General features: G+C 45.6%; 1 protein-coding gene across 1 annotated transcript; it reads left to right on the top strand.

Annotated features, from left to right (window-relative positions):
- Positions 1-8,811: 8,811 nt before the first annotated feature.
- LOC119161535 (protein D3) lies at positions 8,812-18,369 on the top strand. The gene is made up of 3 exons (XM_037414071.2): positions 8,812-9,970; positions 11,945-12,124; positions 18,004-18,369. Exons 1-3 carry the CDS (start codon positions 9,671-9,673, stop codon positions 18,241-18,243), a joined length of 720 nt encoding a protein of 239 aa, XP_037269968.2. The 5' UTR covers positions 8,812-9,670; the 3' UTR covers positions 18,244-18,369.
- The last annotated feature ends 5,347 nt before the right edge of the window (positions 18,370-23,716 follow it).

Raw genomic sequence — 23,716 nt, 5'->3', positions numbered from 1 at the left:
AAGGACAGAAAAAAGCATCGTTAATAGGCATAGTAGCTTAACGACTAACTTGTGGCGTGGCTAGGTTTGATCACGTGGGTCAGATTTGGGTGCACGTTGAAGAACCCCAAGTGGTAGAAATTTCCAGAGCCCTTCACTACGGCGTCACTTTTAATCATATGGTGGTGTTGGAACGTTAAACCCCGCATATCAGCACGTGTGTCACGAAAACTCCGCGGGACACCGATGTGCTTAGATTTCGGTGCTACTTGAAGAAATCCAAGCTGTGAGAATATAATCTGTAGTTATGCAATAGGGCGTGTTTCATATTAGTATTTATTTTTTTTTACCACGTAATATCCCGGAACCTATCTGAAAGAAGGAAATGGATCGCAAGTGAAGGTAACCCATTTTGTCAACGCGCAAATTATCAGAGGTCATGGACTACACACGAAAACATTGGCCCGTAAACGTAAAAAAGGTGCATACGTCGCCTTCACATCATTAGCATATCTTTACTGACGTGAACAGACGCGTTTGTCAATGCAAGAATGTCACAGTATATTACTACGCCACTAAGTGGAGCCACGTCGACCCTCGCTGCGTGTCTGTGTACAAGTGTACACTACCGACTGTAGCACGCGTGCTTCCAATGGTTATACATAAGGACTCTCTTTCCTTGTTTGCGATTCTGAAGCTGTGTGTTCGTCCGCATAAAGCGCTCTGGTGCGTTTACGCACACGAGATTACCATGTACATTAGTCGTGTACGTAGGCGCATTAACCCGCCGTGGTGGTCTAGTGGTGATGATGTTGGACTGTTGACCCGAAGATTGCGATATAATAACAACTGCGGCACAGTCATTCTGACAAGGGCAAGACGTTAGAAGCCCATGTACTCCGGTTTAGTTGCGCGGTAAAATACTCCAAGCGGCCGAAACTTCGGGAGAACTCAGCAAAGGCATCTTGCACAATCATGTCGTGGCTTTCGAACTTAAAACCCTAAATATTATTGTTATTTTAAAAATGCATTATTGAAAAGCATCGAGTCGTGTACCATCATGTGTTGCATCTTTCTCCCTGTTCAGCAGTTGCGTACCCTAGTCGGAGGCATAAAAACACCTAGTAAAGGAAGAGTAACTACTAATTTATTTAACCGCATGTACCGAAGACACGTGCCAATGGAAGTCTACAAAATATGAACATAGAACCCTGTCATGAAGCTTCAAGATCGGTGCTTCATGCTGCTAAGAATTTTTTTCACGTGTTTTGCTTTTCCTTACGACCACGCTCTCTCATATGTACATTTTGTAGGTGTGTTGGCTACTGCAATAAATTCATCAGTAAGTGATCTGTTCCTAGCCTCTTTCATCCTTCGTGCTGTTTTTCGATTAACTACAAATAATCAAGACGCGCAAGCTACCTTTGTAATGCTGAAACACCCCACAAGTTTTTTTTAACGGAGTTAAGAATAGGTAGCGGTATAAAGAAAGAGATAGCGTGTAAGATGAAGAGTAATTGCAGAAACCATATTTGGTTTGTTACCCTGCATCGGGGTTATAAAAAAAGGACCAGAAAGTAGATGACGAGACACAAAATTTTCAAAAAAGAAAGAAAGAAACGACAACACTGTTAGGCCATTACAATCAGTCATTTAAATATGACAGTGGATCGCAAGAAGCGCCCAAGCCAAGGTCTTTTTCTGCGTCGCGAAACCCTGTGGGTGGCGTACGCCTATTTCGTCGTGCAGAGGTAGGTCTTTCATCCACTTGAGTGAAATCAAAGCTTCGACGGATGCCCGTCTCGTAGGCAGGAACATTGAATAGAAAGGCAAGAACGCCGACCACCAAAGAAAAACGTATTGACGTTTCGGCACCCAGAACGGAAGCCTTGTTCACAAGGTCGTTGTAAACAAGGCTCCTGTTCTGGGTGCTGAAACGCCAATACATTTTCTTTGGTGGTCGGCGTTTTTGCCTTTTTATTCGATCCAATTGAGTGCGATGCAAGTCGATGGCACCAGTGCAACATAACGCGTTTGGTTCACGGAGTACTCTAAATGAGCACTATATTCCGAACACGCAGGTAGTGGGTTATTTTGAATAACGACGCGTAAAGTTCTCGCATCACTCGCCTTTGAAAGAAAGCGATAACGGCTTTGTAATTTTGTTTCTTGAATGATCTCGTCCCGAAGAACGTGAACGGGTTTTTTTTTTCATCCTTGTCCTTCGTCTCCTCTTTCCTTTCTTTTTCCGGAGTAGTTCAAAGTTTCTAGAACACGCAACATGGAGGACATCAAGTGTCCGTTAGCATGTATAGAACCCACGACGAAGACGTCAAGTCGACACTGTGCACACAGACTGGTTGATCGTTCCATCGTCTGAAAGGGGCAAGGCGAAAGAGCAATGGGCGGTCATCTGCTTCATTTCGCCGAGGAGCCTTTAGAAGAATCGTTGCTGCGTCCGGTCTGGAAACACACAGAGCAAAGAGAGGAAACCTAGAGCCGTCACGCTAGGAACGAGTTTTCTCCAATGTTTTCTCGCGAATTTCGCGGAAACTTTCTAGCCGAAAAAAGAGACGTTCCTTTCATTCGTCGCGTCTGCATAATGTCTCACTTACGCAGATTCCGAAGGCCCGGAGCAAATGTGCCGTACAATCTGAACGCGGAACTACAGAGCGAAAGAAAGGCGGGGAGAGACAGTGAGGAAGACGTGTAAGAACGGAACATTATGCATGGACGAAAACCGTACGCGTGGTGAGAGAGACCAGAAGATGCAGTTTTCGTATTCTAATAGCTTTTTGTTCCTTTTAAAGGGTGCGATGACCGCATTTGAAATGAAACGGAATGACGAAAGGGGGCGCGGAATCAGCATTCCAAGGGGGAAAATGGTGGTCGCTCGAAGTACAGATGAAAAGAAGTTAGGCCTAATGTTCGTTCGTATGAGAACAAGTCGGAGAACAAAACGGGGGTCCCGAGGAGGATGGCGGAAATTGAGACGGTGGGCACTTATGATAACGACACAATGTGCTGAGGCTGCGCACCCTATCACGCCATGCAGCATTTTTCCTCCCATCTCCACCCTTTCGAGGAGCCAACCAGGTTTTAGTGTAACGAGAATGTGTACGAAAATAGAGAATTACAGATTGGCAAGACGAAAAGCGAAGCGGGAAGAAATTCGTAGTGTTTGGGTGCATAGGACAATTTTTTCCGCACTTGGTGCTATGGCCAAACTGCTATGAGAAGGGAGGGAGGGATTCCGGCACGTCGCTATACACATCCGAATCCAACTTCAATCGAGTTGAAAAACTCTGTCAGGGTGCTTATTTTCTTCTAGGTATAAAAAGACCATATCTATAAGTGGTGCGGTGGGGAGAACAGCAGTTCACACCATCAGGCACGAAACGGGCAGCTCGGCGTACGCCAGGCGTACACCAACTAGTTTTTCCCAGCCCACCCCAACCACTATATTTCTTGGCTTGTATGCATTTTCGCACCTAGAAAGTTCATCGTGAAGTGCCGTTGGTACGCTAAGATTCTCACTCTGACTCAGCCACTGGAACGAGTGGTCACGGAAACACGCACGCTCGCGTGGTGCCACATAGACACATCCCCGATCACGTACAAAAACAAACGTAGTACAACCTACCAATTTAACGTTGCCGCCAACGCACGAGTTACATTTAACCTCAAACGCGCGCGCGCACACACACACACGCACACACACACACACACACACACACACACACACACACACACACACACACACACACTCACTCACTCACTCGCTCACTCACTCACTCACTCACTCACTCACTCACTCACTCACTCACTCACTGCAGAATGGTTACTAAGTTCACGAAAGAAAAATGTTCTGTTTACGTTGTCCAGGAGCACATTCTCGGCTCGCCTCGAGACGTAGCTCGGCCCTTTCGAAACAAAAGACTTGGCGGCTTACTTTTGGCGCGTTACTTTTGTTTCACCTATGGAACCGACTCTTCGTTTCTCCACTCCTTTTCCCTGTGCTCGAATGCAGCTGCCAGCCACACAAGAAGTTAAACTCGGGGAAAACACATCACACTTGTCCCAAATTGCAGGGTTGGCCGACGAGCAAAACGCCTCGGCCTAAGACTGAAAACGGAGTCGCCCTTTCTTTCTTCGCAATGGCTGCAGAAGCAACGGGTCATTCAGACGGAGCCGCATCGTCCCCTCTTCTCCGAACCCCGAGTCTCTACAGCTTGGCCGAAGTGCCGGGGCTGCCTGAAGGATGGCTATTAGGACCACCGGGAATAGGCCTTTATGTACTCCTCTATATCTCCCCAGCGCCTCTTAGCAAAGCGGGTGCGGTGTACTGCAGTGTACTGCGGTGTTTCGCGCACCTATGTGTAAGGAAGGTAGCCTCGGCACGCCCTCTTCCCGTGGCCCACGCATATCCGCGTGCGTAAACTCCGTCTTCTTGGTTTGGTAGTGCCTTTTCTTCTCTCCCCTTACGTCTGATACTCTTTGTGTATGACTCGGCCAGCCAGCTCTCTTTAATGTCGTGCGGGATTTTTCTCCTACTCCTAACCATTGTATCTTAGGGCCCACCCTTCGACTCCAGCAGGAGTTCACTCACGCCTGATTCATTCCTCTTTCCAGGAACCACCATTCTAACGAGACATTGCCGACCTCCGCGCCAGATGCTCGCTTCATTGCTGGTTCTTGAAAGAGACACATTCCTCTAATCCAGCTAGAAGCCCGTACATGCGTAGCCCATTCTACTTTAGCATTTTCGCGAAAACCGTATTTCTCTCGTCGCCGCCTTTCCTCCCTTAAACTGCGCTCGCGGTTTGCACCTGCAGTGTTCTGCTCCTTCTCTGCTGTGATGGAGATTACAACGACACCGTCGGCTCGCCGTCGGAGTTCGCGCTACGACGAGGGCCCTCACTTGTTTCGCTTCTTGCAATGAGACAATCTCTCGGGACCAATTCCCGGGCTCGCGGACTCGAGAGTTTGGTTCGCCTGGCAGCGCAAAAGACGACGCAAGCCGAGAGCGTAGCTAATTCGAAGTCGAGTCCGAGAAGTTGAGCTTTGTGTAATATGACAAAGACACTAAGAAAAAAAAAACAGAAGAAGGATGGCAGTTTTTTTTTTCGAGCCCCCAAGGGAAACATTTGTCTGACTGCTGCTACAAATGGGTCAGCCCAGAAATCAGTGCGAGGAGAAAACTCAAGTGAGGCATAAAGAAACCGCACGTATACAAAATGGCTATGTACGGGGCGGAAGAGAAGTAGTGAGACAATGAATGCTCATAATGTTCTAGGACCTCCTTGCGTTCTCCGGCAGTTGAATGATGATGTCAGACTGGTCGCAATGTTTTTTCCCCCCTCAGCAGACCAATTCATGAAAGCTAAAGAGCAGTTCAGGACTCTGTAGGGGCAATACAAAATGCAGAAAAAGCAAAGCAGAAAATATAAAGTAATAGTATAACAGTAACGGTAGCGGAGGAGTAAACATAACAGTAAGAAGTATAATGGCTGTGTGACATCATCTTTCTCCTTTCCCGGTCGCGCTGCGCTGTGTCACTATGGATGCCATGTATGACCCATCTCTCATTTTGTATTGTGCCTGCTTGCCTAGGAATCACTTGAAGCTTTTGTACTCAAAATAGACTCATTATTTTAAATCTTAAAGCCTGCAGCCACAGATGGGCTGTCCTGAAATAGTTGAATGTGCCACCGGCGTCATGGTGGTTGCTTCATTTTCATTCCTTTTTTATTCTGTTTCTATCGTGAACCTTAAAAGAAGTTTTTACCACCATTAAGCTTTAAGCGCGGACTTCGTTCGAAGGAGAAGCCATTCAATGAAGTCCTCATTAGCTAACAATTTCCTGCACGCAGTTGAAGGGCACTTTTTTGCTTGCTTTGGTTTTGCGTACAGGTTCATTGTACACCTTCCTCATACACGACATATGAGCACCATCTATCCTATCAAAAGTTTGCAAGTGTCGTTTGGCTAAGCCGTGACGCTCGAGTCGCTCATCGCAGAAAACACGCACACTCATGCACGGGCCACCTTGTTATACTCGGCGACAACTTTCTGTGGGAGCACAGCCAAAGCTACGACGCCCAGGCACGCCTTTTTTTTTTTACTACGCTTTTGCATGTAGTCCACGAACGCTAACATTTGTATACTGCATAGTAATTAGAAAATATAAACAGAAAAGATGCAACTATTATGTTCTAGATTGTACGCATTATGATTAGAAAGGATCACCCGTGTAGGCTTTTCGTTCTTTGCTGTTTCTGGTTTTCTGGTGCCATTTCACATTTTCCCTGCCATGGTAAACAACGATGGCGTCGCTCGGTTGCAGCAAATTCACATCGAAGCTTGTGAGCGAGCATGAGGGCGTGTTCATTAGGTGACCTGTATTCATCGAGCAGGGAGAAACGAAGACAGCGGTGCGTCATAAAATATTTTGTTTTCCGCATACGCGATTGCCTAGAATTCGAGTGATTCATCAGCGAAAGCGGGACTTTAATTTTAATAGCCACCTTGAAAGTGACACAGGCGACCTGCCAGCCCTCAGTAAAACCAACTAAGAAAAAAGAGCAATGAGAAACTGTACGTAAAACCAATGATTCTTTTCCCAAATTGCGTTGCATGTGTGTTCAGTGTTTCGGCTGTCTATTATTGTTCATACGATAATGCAGAAAATCACGTACCGTAACACCGCTCACGTTAGCGTCTACGAAGGGAGTCGTTCCTTGCGCTTTGCCTGGGTAACAGACGCGCTCATGTATATTAACCCTGTTGACTGTGCGAATGAGGTACTGGCGAAGTTGGCCACGTGGACATGCGTTAACTGTTTAAAACTTAACACATCAAAAACAAAAGCTGTATATTTCAGGCCGAAAAATAAACAAACCCCTTGTCATGTCCCATTAAAACTTGGCAGTTCAGAACTTGAGATAGTACAGCGTATTAAGTGTCTGGGAATAATTTTCGATCAACACATGTCTTGGAACGCACACACTGAAAAACTATGTGGCACTATATCAAGGATTTCGGGCATATTATCCCGGGTGCGTTTCTCGCTACCTAAGGCAGTTAAACTTCTCATCTATAAATCCCTGTTTTTATCTCACGTCAACTACTGTCATCTGGTTTGGGGTACGACAACTCTAACAAATATCCGCAAACTGCACGTCATACAGAAAAGGGCTGTTCGTGCCGTTGCAAATGCTCCATATCGCAGTCACACCACTCCCATATTTCACGACATGAAGCTGCTACCTCTACCTGAATACTACCGCGCAATGCTTGTGAAACGCTACCAGGCAGGATTAAAAGGCGACAACCTTTTAGGAACCATTGCCAACCTAAACCACCGCAAAGTTCTTTATAACACGCGTTTCAATCACACATGGCTTATCCCGCGCACGCGCACTAACTACGGCAAAGAAATGCTGCGCTTCCTCCTGCCGTTTCACTTGAATGCCATATCGTCTTCCATTTGAGTGACTGTTTCTGATTGTAAGTGTAGTAAGCGTATGGGCACATACCCCTTTTTTTTTTTACTTTGGTGCTAATCTTGCGATCTTCTTTTCTTGGATCGTTACACTTTCTTATTGATATCGTATGTGTAAGGAAATAATTACGGTCATTTCTTTGAGTTTATTACTTTTCAATCTTTATGCTCTATTGTGTTTATGCTTTATTATGCTTATGCTTATTATACTTTATGCTTTATGCTTGCTCAAATTCTTGTACATTGTCACTGCAATAAAAGTGTTGCCTATGCTGCCCATTTGTAAGGGGTCGTGGTCCCAGTCAAGCCCATTAGAGGCTTTTTGACCACGGCCCTCAGCATCCCAAATGTTGAAATAAATAAAGTTCAAATATTGCTCAAAACAGCATTCTTGGCTGAGTATATATTGCGTTTCACCCACTTGGATTCACGAACGTCAGACGCCCGCTCATAACCGATCAGTGCCAAGCTTTATGCTTTCCACCGTTGCCTTCGCGTCCCCTAAAAAATAACATGAGCGTCTACAGAAAGTTCGTGCCTCTTTAAAGAAAGTAAAACAATGATGCCGACCCAGTATCCAGCGATATTTAGGAAATAGTTTCTTGGCTTTGCGTTGTTCCAACCGCCCAGTACCTGTAGGTTCGTACATTCCTTTTTCTGCAATAAATCTCGACGCTTAAGAGAAGCTTCGTGTTATTTCCCTTAAAAAAATTAGCATTTTATTTATTTCCTCCCAAGTAAATGTAAGAGTTATTGCGTAGTGGTCGTGAAAAAATGCACATGTTGGATGTGCTTGCGAAACCAAAACTGAAATTGCATGAAAACAGACTACTTGGCGTAGTAACACACCTGCAGAAGCTCCGCCCCCGTAGCTTTGGATGTGCTGTCACAGAAAGTCGTCGCTGAGCATTGTTGCCGTGGTTTGATTACCTGAACGCAGAGAGAAGATTTATTGTTGAGGTTGACTCCAGAGTCCAGGGTGTCGGTGCTTAAGGTCCGGCCCCATGGGGCTTCAGCTGACTTCTGTATTGCTCTTGGCGCCTGTTACACGAGTGACTTTTAACAACATCGACGTGGGGTTGGCTTCCCATTTGGTCGTGGGTTTCTTGTTCGCTGAGGTGCATTCGCAGTTGAGTTCTTGTGTTCAGGACCACGTACTTTAGAGTAAGTAAACTCTATGACCACAGTGTAGGTGTACGTGTAGTGGCAGCGTAAGTGCTCGGGTGCGGCTTGCATAGAATTACGAACAACCAGAAGTGTTTTTTGTGTGGAGCTGATCGACAAAATAACGCCCCCCCCCCCCCCCCCCCGTAAAGCCCATACTTCTCCACCACAGTGATGGAGACTGATGCGTACCACCTGACAGGGGCACGTCCAGGCTTACAATCGGTATGCCCCCGCCTCCTAGCGCAAGCTGGCCTCCGCTATAGCATCACAATTAGCTGCGGCCGCTGGGTACGGGTCAACACATTCCCCAGAACTCTGTTTCAATACGGGCACAACACGGTATTTACAGGACACTTATAACACGCATATGTATGCACATAGCCTAACGATACTAACAGACTGAGAAGTCAAGGAAAACGTAAGGAACATTATTTATAGCTTTAACACTAAAGAAATAATGTCCCCTACACTATCTAAATTGGCGTCATTACCTTTAGTTTCATTAGGTAATGTGCAACTAAGAAATGAGCCAATACCTCAGTCTCTTCCTACGTACATGTATACATATAAACAAAACACATATGCACATAAACTTGAGTAAACTTAGAACGTTGAGTCATCAAATGGTTGCACTTTCGGTCTGCCTGAATCACGTGTTTGCTTAAAGTGTCGTCCCTGCCGCCTTGTTGTTGTTAGCCTCGAGCTGCTTCCTGTCTCCGAACATCGGCCTTCGAGAACATTTCCTACGAGCTCCTGCGTAACTTCTGTCACCGGCCCGGGGGCGTGTACGTCGACCGCCTACTGCAGCGACACAACAGGGAAATTCCTAATGCTTCGTTGTGTAAAGCCTTGCTTGAATCGCGCCGCACGTGGACGAGGGCGGCAGCCTCGTGCTCAGGTGTGAGAGCAGAACGAAGACGAAGAAGCTTTCACGGTGGCCACGTTGGATGTTTTGATTCATGACTGATTGTCCGTAGTGCATTTGTCCATTTCGCCTGGGCCCAACGAACCATCGCGTTGATGTGTGCTGCACTTCGGTCTCCTTGTGCCGCAACCTCTGTAGTGAGACTTCTACTACTGGCGTCACTGGTGATGACCCCTCCGACCGCAGCCCAAGGAGCCATAGGCGTCACGCCGCCGTCTGAAGGTGGTGGCCGCGGTTCTGACGCGGACGAAGACGTCCTTGACGGGGTCGTAGGTTCTCAAAGCGAGCGCGCCCTGTCACCGATCGACAAGGCCAAAGCCATGCGCATCATACCGGACCTGATACGCCGCCTGCCCAACGACTCGCTCGCTGTCACCTACATTGGAGGCGTGAAGGTGACGTACTTGTGAAGCACTGCGATCCGATATCAACTGTTCAACTACCACACGTTTCGTTAAAAATTTAAGTATTAGTTTGCCACTGCTCAAGTATGTTTGGCCATGGCGCAAAACACATTTCGTGGAATTGGGGGCATAAGACAGAAGTGAAGCGCCATGATTGTGCCAGTCACACACTGTTTCTTTAAAAATGCTCTTTTTTGATAACATGCTATCTTGAGCATGTCGAACACGCTATGCCCAGGATCATTACGCCAGCGTGAAAAATGTATATTCTGTACGTTTTTGGGAGTTTCACCAAATAGTTAACGCTTAACGTTCTGCCATTTTCTATCGCCATTTTCATGAAATGTATTTGCGATATTTCTAAGCCTACCTAAACAGTTTGAGTATCAGCTCGTCCTAAAAGAGGCCCTTTTGGGCATTTATCTGCTAGCACGCAGGTGTGCTCTAACATAGGCGAATCAGCATATACCTGAAAGAGCGTTGCATTTTGATTTAATTCGTCACGGATACTATATTTGACATGATGAAACCTACCTCACCCTTTTCATGAACGACGATTTTGGAAGTACGAGAATATGTGTATAAGCAGCGGGCTTTAATGCTATGAGCAGTTAATTTTTTTCGAAAAATTTCCCCGCGAGTGCGTTTCTTTTTCTGCTTTGTTCAAACGCGACGTCCGACATACATACATACATACATACATACATACATACATACATACATACATACATACATACATACATACATACATACATACATACATACATACATACATACATACATACATACATACATACATACATACATACATACATACATACATACATACATACATACATACATACATACATACATACATACATACATACGAAGAAGTGCGTATACTCAGTTCTCTCAGCAGATGGTTGTCGCAAAGCTGAGGTGGTGCGCATGTCCTCATATCATTTACCGCACAACGTTCATCATCATCATCATCATCATCATCTCATCATCATCAGCCTGACTACGTTCACTGCAGGACAAAGGACTCTCCCATGTTACCGCACAACGTTAGTGGGCAGCTTTCTGCAAGAATGTTGTACGACTGACCCATGAATTCACAATTCCTGTAATATACTGAGACAGCGTAAAGGAACTGGTAACGTGGTAAAAGACGGAAGGGCTATCAAACAGGGACACGGTAGAAGGCAGGACAACGCAGACGCGTTGACGTTGTCCCAACTTCGGTCTCCTTTCGTCATTAGCGTGCCTGCATTCTTCTTAACGGCTAAAGCCTTAGATGGCCCTACCGCGATGGTACTCGGCTGCTTACCCGCAGGTTGCGGGATAATATCTTGGCTGTGACGGCTGCATTCTCCATGTATACGAAAATGATGAAGGTCCCTACTTCAATTTGGGTGCACGTTACTTCAATTTGGGCGCACGTTAAGGCATTCCAGCTGGTCAAAACTCATGGAGCCCTCCAATGCAGCGTCTCTCATAATCATATGGTGGTTTTGGGAAGTTGAACTACACATATCAATCAATGAAAGGCTCTTAGATGCTTCATGAAATGCAAAAATCGGCTCTTTGTGTCTGCGGCCGTCAACATAAGTGATGCGAAAAATTCATCATCACGTGATGAAGTTTTCACATCACATCATGACCTCAGAGGTCAAAATTGTGACAATTGCTGAGTGACGTGACGCCACGTGATGACGTCATCACATGACGTCGCCGCTTGGTCAAACGTGAGCTGATCACGGAGGCTATGTGAAAGAAGCAGAAGTGCAGAAAGCTTTCGGAAGAAGGCTAGCGAGTATCATTATACCGACTGAGAAGAGAAAGAAGACGACTGTCTTAGTTGAACGTATACGGGACCCTCTGAGTTTCTACTAATACCTAGAGTTCAGATTTACGCCCTTCTAAACGAATAGGTAAACTTTCCCGACATTGTAGAGTGACGGCCAACCTATAATCTTCCAGGTCGACATGGGCAATGAGCTGGAGCCGCAGACCGCAGCGGAACCACCGCGCGTTGTGATACGAGGTCAACGCGGCCATTTCTACGCGCTCTGCATGGTCGACCTCGACGCCCCGTCGGCGTCAAAACCGAAGCACCGCGCCTGGCTGCACTGGCTCGTCGTCAACATACCGGCGCTGGAGGTAGAGTGACTCGCTCATACATAGTCTCTTTCAATGAAACAAACAAACAAACAAACAAACAAACAAACAAACAAACAAGGAGACAGTTTCAGCGCTTCGTATTAGTATCGCACTTTCTCGAACATAAGTTTTCTTCCCGATTTTTGCTAGCTATACTAGACCCTCGCATTGCAATCGAATATTGAAATAAGTATTCTTTGTTCCGGGACGCAACGAAAAATCACCCCTCATTTCATAACCGTGATGGCGCTACAATCACGTAAATACAGTAACTTGAACGTAGCACGAAACCACGCACAGACCAAACAGTGCTGTGTGCTTTCTCGCATCCATGCGTCATTTTGCGCTACACTTAAGTTATTCAGATGAATCACCAACAAGCCCAACTGCAACGCATCTCATATAAGTTATACTGCACACGGGCAAAATTTCACGTTTGTCAAGGGGCCGCATCAGCAAAGGAACTCAATGAAAAAGTGATCCTACGAGCATGGGTACACATTCTAAATAATAGTTTTTTTTATTTAAGGAATACTGCAGACAGTTTTTCACCATCCTAGCAGGAGAGGGTTACATAAGGTTCCTAACGCAGAGGTCAAAACTAGAAGAAGTCGGAGCATGCACGCAGTCGGAAGGCAGTGAATTCCAGTCTTCAATGGTTCTTACAAAAAAGGAGTACTTGAATGTGTTATTTTTAGGAGCAAATGGTCTTACAGTTTTTGAATGATTTAACCTTGCTGAGCGCTGAGGAGGTGGCAGAATGTACAATTATTTATTTAATTCAGATTCATTGTTGTATAGTTTATAAAAGAAGTCTAACCTTGCAATTCTTCGCTTTCATTCCAGTGGTTCCAGCTCACATTTATTTAACATTTCAGAAACGGAAGAGAGGCGCCTAAAGTCTGAAAAAATGAGCTGTGTGCTTAGCCGCTGAATCCTTTCCACTTTATCTACGTCTTTCTTTAAATATGAGTCCCACGCAAGGGATGCGTATTCTAGCACTGGTTGAACTAGGGGTTTATAGGCTGCAAGTTTAACTTTCCAATCACATGACCTCAGCATCCTTCTTAAGAAGCATAGCTTCTTGTAGGCCTTGGTGCAAACGTTGTCGATGTGAGCGTCCCAGCTAAGTTTCGTATTAATGGTCAATCCCAAATATTTTACGGTATTAACAAACTCAATACTTTGGTTACGTACATGGTATTTATATTTAAGAGGTGGTCTTATGTCTCTAAACCCCAATATTATTATGAGAGGGGCCGTAGGGAAGAGCTTTCGATATTTCGACCCATTGGAGTTCCTTACCGTGCACTTAAGTTTAGGTGCTGGCGCCTTTAGCATTTCAACTTTGCCGAAATGTGGCCGCCGTGGCCAGGATTCAATTCCGTGACCTTCAGTTCAGCGTCAAACGCCATAATGATTTTACCACTGCAGCGGATACACGTATTAAAACGAGAGCCCCATTAAGAAACGTGTTTGCGCCAGTAAAGCTCCTAAGAACGAAAGCTGTCGCATATACATCTAACATACCGTTTTTAAATGCATCTGACCAATCAGAAAGATATTTTGCGTCAAAATGATTGTGCACTCGTCATCACGTATTAACATGAACGTAAATTGGCGCCTGTGTTCACAAGAGACGTCTTGAGCTAGGCATGTTCTTCACACAAAAACTATAGATCGTCTCAGTGCGCCGGATGTCTTATAAGTGAAACCAGGTGACTAACGCCTAACTATCCCTTGCGAATAGAAAATCTTGCGAATTCACAAAGGTCCCATACACTGGCATTTTTGTCGTTAAGTACAACGTAAGTCAGTCAAGACGCTGCAACTTACTAATCATCCCGGCTGAAGTACCGGCTTTACGCAGAGAACCGGGTGAAAAATGTGCTGTCTAGTGGCTATATCTAGGACTTCACGCAAGACACAATTATGAGTGCATTAGTAGCATGGCACTCGTAATTGAAGAAAAGGTTGAACACTTATCCGATAGCGTACACACAAACGCGCCTTGTGATGCGCCAAGACTCAAACGCTGATACTCTCATAAGTATCAGTTGCTGTCAGAAGGGGCAAATGCAAAAGACTGACAATACGGCTGCATTTTCATGTGCAGCGCTACGCAGGTGCTTCACTGTATATCCTTGGTAGACTTTCCTACAGTATTTACAACACTGAACCGTGGCGCCGTAATGGTTCAGCCCCCATGGAAATGTTTTGTGGTACAAGAATTCGGCTCTTTGAGCTTGCAACTTGCAACACACTCGTGGCTTTTCGTATTGTTCTGTTTGTTTTTATAAAAAAACACGATGTGAACATCGCAAGCTCTTTCTAAAAAGTCAGGGGGATGAATTTGGACTCCGAAAACAAAAGATTGCGGAAGACGTAGCACTAGAAAAAAAAGGGGGGGGGGGCACAAACAACTCGTCCTTTTTATACTGCTCTCTCTTTCGCGCTGTTTTGTTTTGTTTTCCGAGATGTCGTACCAACACGCCCAACCACCTACTCTGGGAGCGCTGAACAATATCTAAACTTAATCTTGGAAAAAGTGGCCCCAGGCCATAGGGAATCAAAAGAACGAAGCCTATGCAAAAACCACGAAGCATATTTAATTTCCTTGCTGGCTGAAAAGCCAGGCGTTGCAAATCCTATGTAGACACTAGTGCCAGATTTTCCTCTAGTGTTGTGTTGCGAGACTCCTGAAAGCAGCTACTACTCCGATCAGCCCACCACGGTGTTCTATCGATTATGGTGCTCGATTGCTGACCTAAAGGTGGCGGGTTTGGCTCCCAGCCGCACTTCCATTCAGCTGCAGTGTTTTGGGCACGTGTACTGACATTCATGCACACGTTAAAGAAACCTGGACGGTTCGAAATTCCCGGAGTCCTCCACTACGGCGTCTCTGATAAGCATATCGTCGTTTTGACACATCAAATCCCAACGATGATTATTTTACTACTACGCCGCCCCCCTCAAGCGAGCCCCAGACCTCTCAATAAAACTAAGTGTAGGAAATCCGGTGCTGCTTGTGTAGCATATAACCTGTACGAGTTGCTCCAACTAATATGAATAGTAGGACACCTTCACCCAATCAAGACCTTACTTTGCAGTGTATAGAGTTTGTACTACAAATACTTCGCATACACCAGCCCGAGCTAATAGCTCTCCAGCCTCTGCATATTTCATTTCACTGTTCAGTGATTCTTCCTAATATTTTGTCTTGCAACAATGACCATTCCGAAATCATGGAAGCACGGCGCACTAGGACGATTCGTGATGTTTTGTTTGTACCTGAGCGCCACGTGCTCTCTTTCTGTCATTATTTTTTTTCTTCCGTAAAACTAACGCATCATCCGGAGCTCAATTGTGCGGAAGCTCAAACGCAGGTGACTATAAACTGTCTGACCCCGTCAAGTGGTTGGTAATATATAATTTCGGTGAGAGACGTCTTCTTTTGATTCGTTGAATCTTTAACTATACTGGGTTTCCATTCATCAACACTGAGACCAGGTTGCTTGAACCTCGATGTATGAATTCCATGACTTGTGTTTAATATGCCCGGGCAAGATCACAAATTTTACTCTTTGGTGCTCACACTGCTATTCAAACGCTGAGCTACACTCCTAAGAACAAAAAGAGGTCAATACACTATTTTATGCTACTTATTGAGATACATTCACTCCAGTTTCGAGAGTTGTGCTTTCTATTACTCTCTCAAAAAGAGTCTTCATGTCTCTTTGAAGAGAGTTATATATGCGAGAGTCAAATACGCGGATAAGCAGAGTCAAGCACTCCTTTTTCTTTTATTCTTGAGTGTACAGCTTGTAGCTAACGATATCGCCCACTTCTGACATTTTCGCATCTCACACCTCAAAGAAAACGTAATAAATCTACGCGACCACGTCACTTCAACGTCAACGGGCGCTCAAATCGCATCTTCGGCTCGTGGCCCTTGATGCGATTTAATCTAGTAAGCCGAATAAGGAAGGCGTTGATGGCGTTTGAGAAGGTGAAAATGGAATTGCCGATCTCCTAGATGCAGTTACGGGAGCTGCCTGAGGGCCAATTCGGCCTAATCGGATAACGAAATGCCGGAAAACAGCCTCTCGAAGCTTATGCGCGCGAAAGGTCGGCACGCGAAGAGAACAAAAATGTGACAGATTCTTAATCCTTTTTATCGCTCGCAGGTGCTTACCTGTGACATTTAACGTCGAGCGTAGCGCTCATATAAAGAAACGAGTGATCTGCAGTACAGTAGTAGATAGAACGAAATAGGTATGGACTCCAGCGAATGCGGAATTTCACACCTGAGAACTTGCGAGATAGCTTTCATGTTCATCTTGGGCACGTTGAAATATTTTTTGGTGTGAATTTAGTACTTTGTTTGGCATTATATATGGAACCGCTTGGTCTTGCTTAGACAGACACAGAGATAGCTCTTGCTTTCATTTCAGATCACCCCGTAGTGAGAGAGACATTTGATAGTCTCGAACTCAGTGCCCTTATTTCATGACTATAGCCTCACACTTCACGTGGCATATATTTCACTGTTTTAGATATGAAATTCCGGTTGGAATGCGGCACTTGTGCGCATCTCCTATGTTTTATTCCTGTTTTGCAGCCTTTGGGATGCATCTAGATGCCTCACCGCAACCATACATAACAATACGGAGGGCACTACAAAAACTGAGGATACTTTTCCAAGCCGTCCCTGATTTGATTGATATGTGGGGTTTAACGTCCCAAAAGCTACCATACGATTATGAGATACGCCGTAGTGGAGGGCTCCGGAAATTACGACCACCCGGGGTTCTTTTACGTGCACCCAAATCTGAGCACACGAGCCTACAACATTTCCGCCTCCATCGGAAATGAAGCCGCCGCAGCCGGGATCCGAACCCGCGACCTGCGGGTCGGCAGCCGAGTACCTTAGCCACTAGACCACCGTGGTGGGGCTAGTATTGTTCAGTGTGAAGTACAAACTAGTTCAAACGTTCCCGCTGCCGAGCAACTGTTTTTCATGTGCACTGTAACTAATTATAGAACTCGCCTTCCGTTGCAACACTGATTCGGCAGTAGGAGTGACTAAAGAAACTGATGTATCACTGACACGCAAGTCACCACGTGACGGCAATAGCCCAGTTGTTCAATGCGCGCTTGACACTGAGACCCGAATAAGAATGCATGGTTAGCGCTCGTGCAAGCATTACGGAAGGGGCCATCAATTGGCATACTGCCGGGAGTGAGGAGGATAGGGCTGTCGCAGGTTTTACGTTACCACATTAAGAAGCACGCGAACCGGGGTTGGACATTAAACTTAAGGAAAATCAGCAGAGTGATTAATTGTGTCAGTGTTGCTGGCTGTTCATTATTGGATCTTGTATTTCGTAGTACGGGATGGCATTGAGATATGGACCACAAGGCAGGTGGTGCAGTAGCGGAGACCGCGACTGTCTGCGGCGCAACGCACATCGTAATGGCTAAAATTTATACGATGAAATGTTAGAGTCTGCTTCTAGAGCCTGTAGCTGGCGCAATAAATTCAACATCGACACTGTGTATCAATATAAGCGCAGTAAAAGATAAACGAAAAAAAAAAAGAGTCGACATTGTTGCAGCTAATGTGAGACGCCCGTTTCAGTATTTGCGCCATTGCGCAATGACCTGTGATAATGTGGCGGAAGAGAGCATGACAATGGCACAGTGGAATAAAAAGAAAACCCTGCCACAAATCTATACGCTTCGTTGTCTCGTATTTTGAGCAGTTCCGCCACAATGCTCATGAACCAACTAGCCCACCTAAAAACCCTTGAAATAAGTTCGGAACCAAAATAACTATTCAACTACGAATTTTGGGTGATTATATTTACAATTTGCAGCTGGACGCCGGGCAGGTGTTGGCGGCGTACAGCCCGCCGACGCCGGTGGCGGGTACCGGTTCGCACCGGTTTGCGTTCGTCCAGATGGAGCAGCCGCACCGCTTCAAGCCGGGAAACTTCATCTTCATACCGATGCGGGCCGCCTTCAACGTGGCGACCTTTATGATCGACAACGGCATTCGAAATATTACGGCATTCAACTTTTTCCGCATCGACTCGGACTTCAGGAGTGTGCTGTGAAACGCGCCGCTATTCCGGCGATAGCGGCAACCGGTGCCCTGTCGGGTTTTCTTCTTAACCGCGCAACAATCGCAATTGAGTATCGCAGCTCTCAACTACAAAATAAAGGTATGGCACTGTCAATAATGTTGGGGTAATTGTACGCTGCAAGACTCAGCGTTGGTATGAACGCTGGCCCATGCAGCGTGTCTTGCTGATTTAATGTTTTTAGCGAAGTAACTGTCTATACAAGGACCGATTCCATTATACATAGAGACAGTAGGATTGGGTGTGCTGGTATAACGTGATAAAGAGTGTTTAACAGTGCAAACGACAGGAGGGTATATAAGAAACGAGACTGTCTTGTCTGTTCTGTCTTGAGCACTTTTTGACATATGTAGAAAACACAATAGTTGTGAGTTTGCGCATCACCTCTATAGCGAGACGCTGTTATTCCGTGTCTTATCAAGGTATACGCAGGCATCGAGTCACAGCGCTACGTTTCGAGATGTAGTGTGCATGACATCACTATTCGACACTAGCGTATGTTACCTCAAATTCGCCGTGCTGAATTCATGAGAATCTATAAGCGAATTGCATTTTCTGCGCGGCTAAGTAGACAGCCTCCAGGTCCGAAGACACGGCGTAAGCTTTAGATGTCAGATGAAAGCGTACGCGTAATGTGAAGGTCGCTTCCGGGACAAAACAGGCGCGAAGCGTATATGCGGGTCGGGCAACATTTGGGAATCGAACTGGCGTAAAACGGTGTATACTGGCCGAGCTGGCATGTATGCATGACGAGACTGAGCACGTGGTAAACAGAACACTGAGATGTAGAAACAGTACAGGCACACACAGAAAACGAATAAAACTTCCCGGGCTTACCAAACGTGGGACAGCAGTATTCGATATGTGTTACTAGTCCCATGTCCTGATAGAGAGTCGTTACCTGTCCTAAGGCTGCGTGCAATCACGCAAAGCTTTTAGTGGTGTTGAGGATCTCACTGTTATGGCCTGCATGTTGGGTTAGTTGAATTACCAGAATAAAGCAGTGGCACGCAACAGTTTAAGAATACATATAAAATTAGTTTTAAAGCATGGAAAACGGGCAGACTACAGGAGAGACTGTCACGTGGTTATCTTGAAGCCTATAGTGATAAAAAAAAACTTAAGGAATTAATACCGCCATGGTCATGGGACAACCAAACCCTACTATTTATTGATCGGTTTGCTTTGGTTGTGTCTCTTGCAAATGCTACCTAGGAAGTACCGCGCACTGATTGATTGATATGTGGAGTTTTTAACGTCCCAAAACCACTATATGATTACTAGAAGAGACGCCGTAGTGGAAGGCTCCGGAAATTTCGACCACCTGGGGTTCTTTGGCGTGCTCCCAAATTTGAGCACATGGGCATACAACATTTTCGCCCTCATTGGAAATGCAGCCGCCGCAGCGGGGATTTGATCCCGCGACCTGTGAGTCAGCAGCCGAGTACCTTAACAACTAGACCACCGCGGCGGGGCTACCACGCACCGATCGGGAGGCGCTTACTCCTATGTTTATTTTCTTTTCCTTCATGTTTAAAAGCAAAGAAAGTGTAAATTTCGTTCATTTTCTCATTATCTATTTTTCGGCATCACTGTAGGTAACATCGTCTCTCTCTTTTTCTTTATTTGTATTCATGCTATGCCCTACCCACAGACCAACTTCCCACTTACTCCTGTCTCCCATCCTCTATTAGCCGCTGCTGCGACTTCTCTCTTTCCTCACTCACTCTTTCGCTAAAGCCATCCGTGCCATTGTTCATAACCTCTCTCGCTCAACCACCCGTGGCCCGGGCCCTGCACGATCATCGAGAACAGCCGTCGCGGCAACCGCATACGTCACTTGCACGAAGGAGCTGGCGCCTTGCATCTGGCACCACTCGCTTTTCTATAGAGGAAAACAGGCAAAGGAAGTGCAGAGTGGTTCAAGGCACACTGTAATGAAAGACACTAAATCCCTTTGGGCTGATTGATCATTTCTATAATCTCTCCAATTTTCTGATAACATATGCTCGTATTAAAAGAAAAATTAAGTGAAGACTAGAGCTTGATTTCTGATTGTCGCGCGTTGGGGGGGGGGGGGGGCAGCACATTGATGCCAGCGTATCCGCAGTGGTGGTCTAGAAGTTACGGTTCGCGTTTGTTGAACCAAACGTCATGGGGTTGAATCCCGACCGCTGCGGCTGCATTCCGATGGAGCGAAAATGCTTGAAGACCGTGTGCTTATCTTTACGTCTGCTTTAAAGAACCGCAGGTGGGCTGAATTTCCGGAGCACTCTGCCGTGGTGTCTTTCATAATCAATCGGGGCTTTCGACGTAGAACTTGAGCAAATATTTTACTATAGCATTAATGTCAATGTGACGTCATGGTTTCCAGTTTCTCTCTTTTTGTCGCAATAGTGCAATATTAGGTCAGTAAAATTTGATTGGTCTCATAATGATATCTCTCACTCCTTTAAAACACAGCGCGTAATTCATTTTTCATTGATAAAGATTGTACGAATGAGGGGATGCCGTCAAGATCTGTGACGTTGCGCGTCAAGAATGTCAAGACGGTGTCGGCATACCTGCACTTCATGCGTGTGTTTCATGTTTCCGGGCTTACTTACTAAGTGCATTTTCGTGGAAAGAGCAGATATATTTTTTAAAATAGTGGAATGGTAGTTTACAAAAACGAGCATAATGGTATCTTTTCTATTTAGCGTCCCTTTAAGAAAGATAAAATATGAAATAGCTTTTTGAATGAAGAGGAAGTAGACGTTATCTTCTGCAATTCTTTGGCCATCCCAAAATCGCACTGCCACGCAATTCATGGCGGATCCCCCGTGGTGGGTTGAACCATTCCTCTTGGGTCCAACAAACCAACCAACTACTAAAGACACAGGGACATTTTTTGCCACTGAATAGTTTGTTGAAGCTAAATGAAAATTCTAGGGAAATTTGCCGACTTTTCATATTTATTACTGCTTCAAATCATTGCAATACTTCACTATGGCAAATACAGGTGTTACTTTATAAATATTGAGGAAAAAATCCACCCCCTACCGCTCCAATGTATTGAGCTTGAGCCAACGTCCAGGGTCAGCAACAAAACATCTTGCTCGAGCACGCCTCAGCACCACAGGGAAGTTATCAGTTTCACACGCTATACACAAAAGGGGATAACTGTGCTACTTCCACACACACGTACAAACCAGAAACAGACGCAGATTTGCAACTAACCTTTATTTCACACAGTCCGCCTACAAGTACGTTTCGCTGAAACCATCACCGCACATGCGTTTTTTAGAAAAGGGTCATCACAAAAAATCTTAGCAACCATAAAACGTCACCTTAACAACGCTCGTCAATAAACTTCATCTCTGTGTTATGCAAAACCACAGGTGACTCACTGACGCTCTCTTTGTGAAGGGGATCAGTCGCGAGCAGTTTGTAGAAGTGTCCGCTGATCCTTCCTGATTGCATCTCTGTTTGCGGGTGTGACTGCGTGTGCTTACGTAAGACTTCGAGTGCACTCGGTGGGGCAGTGCAGAGACGGCGAAGGAAACGAAATCAGCGAGCCCGCACTCCGACGCGGGAGTGTCGGTGGTGTGACGCTGTCTCGCTAGTCGGGCGTGCATTTTGGCAGCCCGCCTCATCGACCGGCACCCCAAAAACCGCCCGCGGCCTGAATGCGCGTTTCTCACGTGCGGGACAGAAGGGTAAAAAAGAGACAGAAACGAAGGGAATCGTGGTGTGGGTGGCTGGGGGTCGTCGTGTCTAGTTGACACGCGGACCATATGAAGCGCTCCACTGCTTCCAATCACTCGAGCTCTCCGCTCGAGGCGTCGCATCTCGTTTCAAGTTCCTCCGCTTCGGCATCGGTGTGCTGCAACAACCGGGCGCCTGTCGTGCGACATTGCTTTTCGTTTTGTTCTTCATGCGTGGTTATTATTCTTTAAGGGTACAGCGGGAAGGGGAGACGTAAGGGTAAGGTGACATCTTTTCTAGCAAGGAATCGCGACAACGTCCGTCTCTTGATGTCCCTCTACGCGAACTTGTCACCCAGGCGCGCGCGTTTTATACGTTTTCCCTTTATTTCATAAACTGCCTAAGCTGCTTTTCTTTTAACCGTCACTCCGTTGATGCTTTCCGCTTCGTTTTTGTCTACCATGCCAAGTGGCGAACTTGAGCGTGGAAATCGAAAAAAAAACCCTTGAAGCTGAAAGAAAAGCGAGAGGGAAAGTGATCCTAAAAAGAGCAAAGTGACACAGAAGCAATAATAAAAAGACAGTAGCGCAGTCACTGCTTTCTAACACTCAGTTATTTCTTTTTCATACTGTAGAGGCTTTCTTCGAGCATAACCGTGAACCAACTTGCCCTGCAATGCACTTTCTCGAGCATTGTAGTCTATAACTTCACCGCTGGAATACCTCTGGGCACACTTGTCATCACTCTCAAAATTTTATTTTGTATATTGTTCTGCCACACATTGCATTCGCTTACATTGACGTCATGCAAAGCGGAGATGAGTGCTTGTCTGACACACCCTATACAGGCAAACTTTTCTTGGCTCAGCCTTGGTACTTGAGCTTGTATGCTCGAAGCTTGAATACATGCCGGTGTCGTGACATTGTTTAACACACTGCGGCTAGGATACATGACGCTCAACGAAATGTCGCTGCCGAGTTTTAAATGGAAATCTGTCAGCATTTATGCATCCGAACATTCATTCATATATGTACATTTCTCTAGGCTAGATCCACATACAGCCAACATCCTTCCCCTAATCTTTGAAATGTTGGCGCAAAATAGTTACATGAAAACTCGTAACGCACGGTAAACGCATCGTGGAACAGAAACACCGTTCAACAATTATTTTTATGATTCAAAGCCTCCATATACCCCTGAAGTTCCGTCTTATTTGGATAGAGTTCACCCTAATATTCAGCGCCAACTACACCCTTAGCCCTCACAACGAATCATCACTCTCGCGCATCACCAGCAACTCGGCACTGCTTGCATAAAGCACTTCTTATTCCGAATTAAACGTGCGCCATCGTCATGTTCATGTGGCAATGGCGATGAGCGGGTGCATCATCTGTTGCTAGACTGTCCCAAATGCATCACACATGGACAGTGACTCGAACCGTAAAACCAATTGATAAACTAAAAGCGAGCATCCTCAATAGCTAGATTACTAAGCTCCTTCGTCGTTGCCGTCCAATTTCAAAGCAATGAAAGTATTTCAACGTTCTTTTTGAAGACATATATTTGGTATAAACACTGAAAGAACTACATCAAAAGTGCAGGCAGTGTTTGTTTCTGTGCTGTGTTACAACGGAAACTTTTACCTTTAAAAATTGCTAGACTGCACATATGTGTACATAATATTTTAATAGCGAAGCTTTTAAGCTAGCAGTAATTTGTGCGGCTTACCAGAAAACCATAATCATCATAAATTGGTACG

This window comes from Rhipicephalus microplus, chromosome 3 (assembly GCF_043290135.1).
Source record: "Rhipicephalus microplus isolate Deutch F79 chromosome 3, USDA_Rmic, whole genome shotgun sequence".
NCBI classification, from domain to species: Eukaryota; Metazoa; Arthropoda; class Arachnida; order Ixodida; family Ixodidae; genus Rhipicephalus; species Rhipicephalus microplus.
This window is presented reverse-complemented; position numbering and strand designations above follow the sequence as displayed.

What these genes read in the sequence shown, in the direction of transcription:
- LOC119161535 (XM_037414071.2), top strand. Translation starts at nt 9,671, where the DNA reads ATGTGTGCTGCACTTCGGTCTCCTTGTGCCGCAACCTCTGTAGTGAGA. An exon ending in CCTACATTGGAGGCGTGAAG is followed by an intron (nt 9,971 to 11,944) that starts GTGACGTACTTG and finishes ATAATCTTCCAG; the next exon opens with GTCGACATGGGCAATGAGCT. An exon ending in TCAACATACCGGCGCTGGAG is followed by an intron (nt 12,125 to 18,003) that starts GTAGAGTGACTC and finishes TACAATTTGCAG; the next exon opens with CTGGACGCCGGGCAGGTGTT.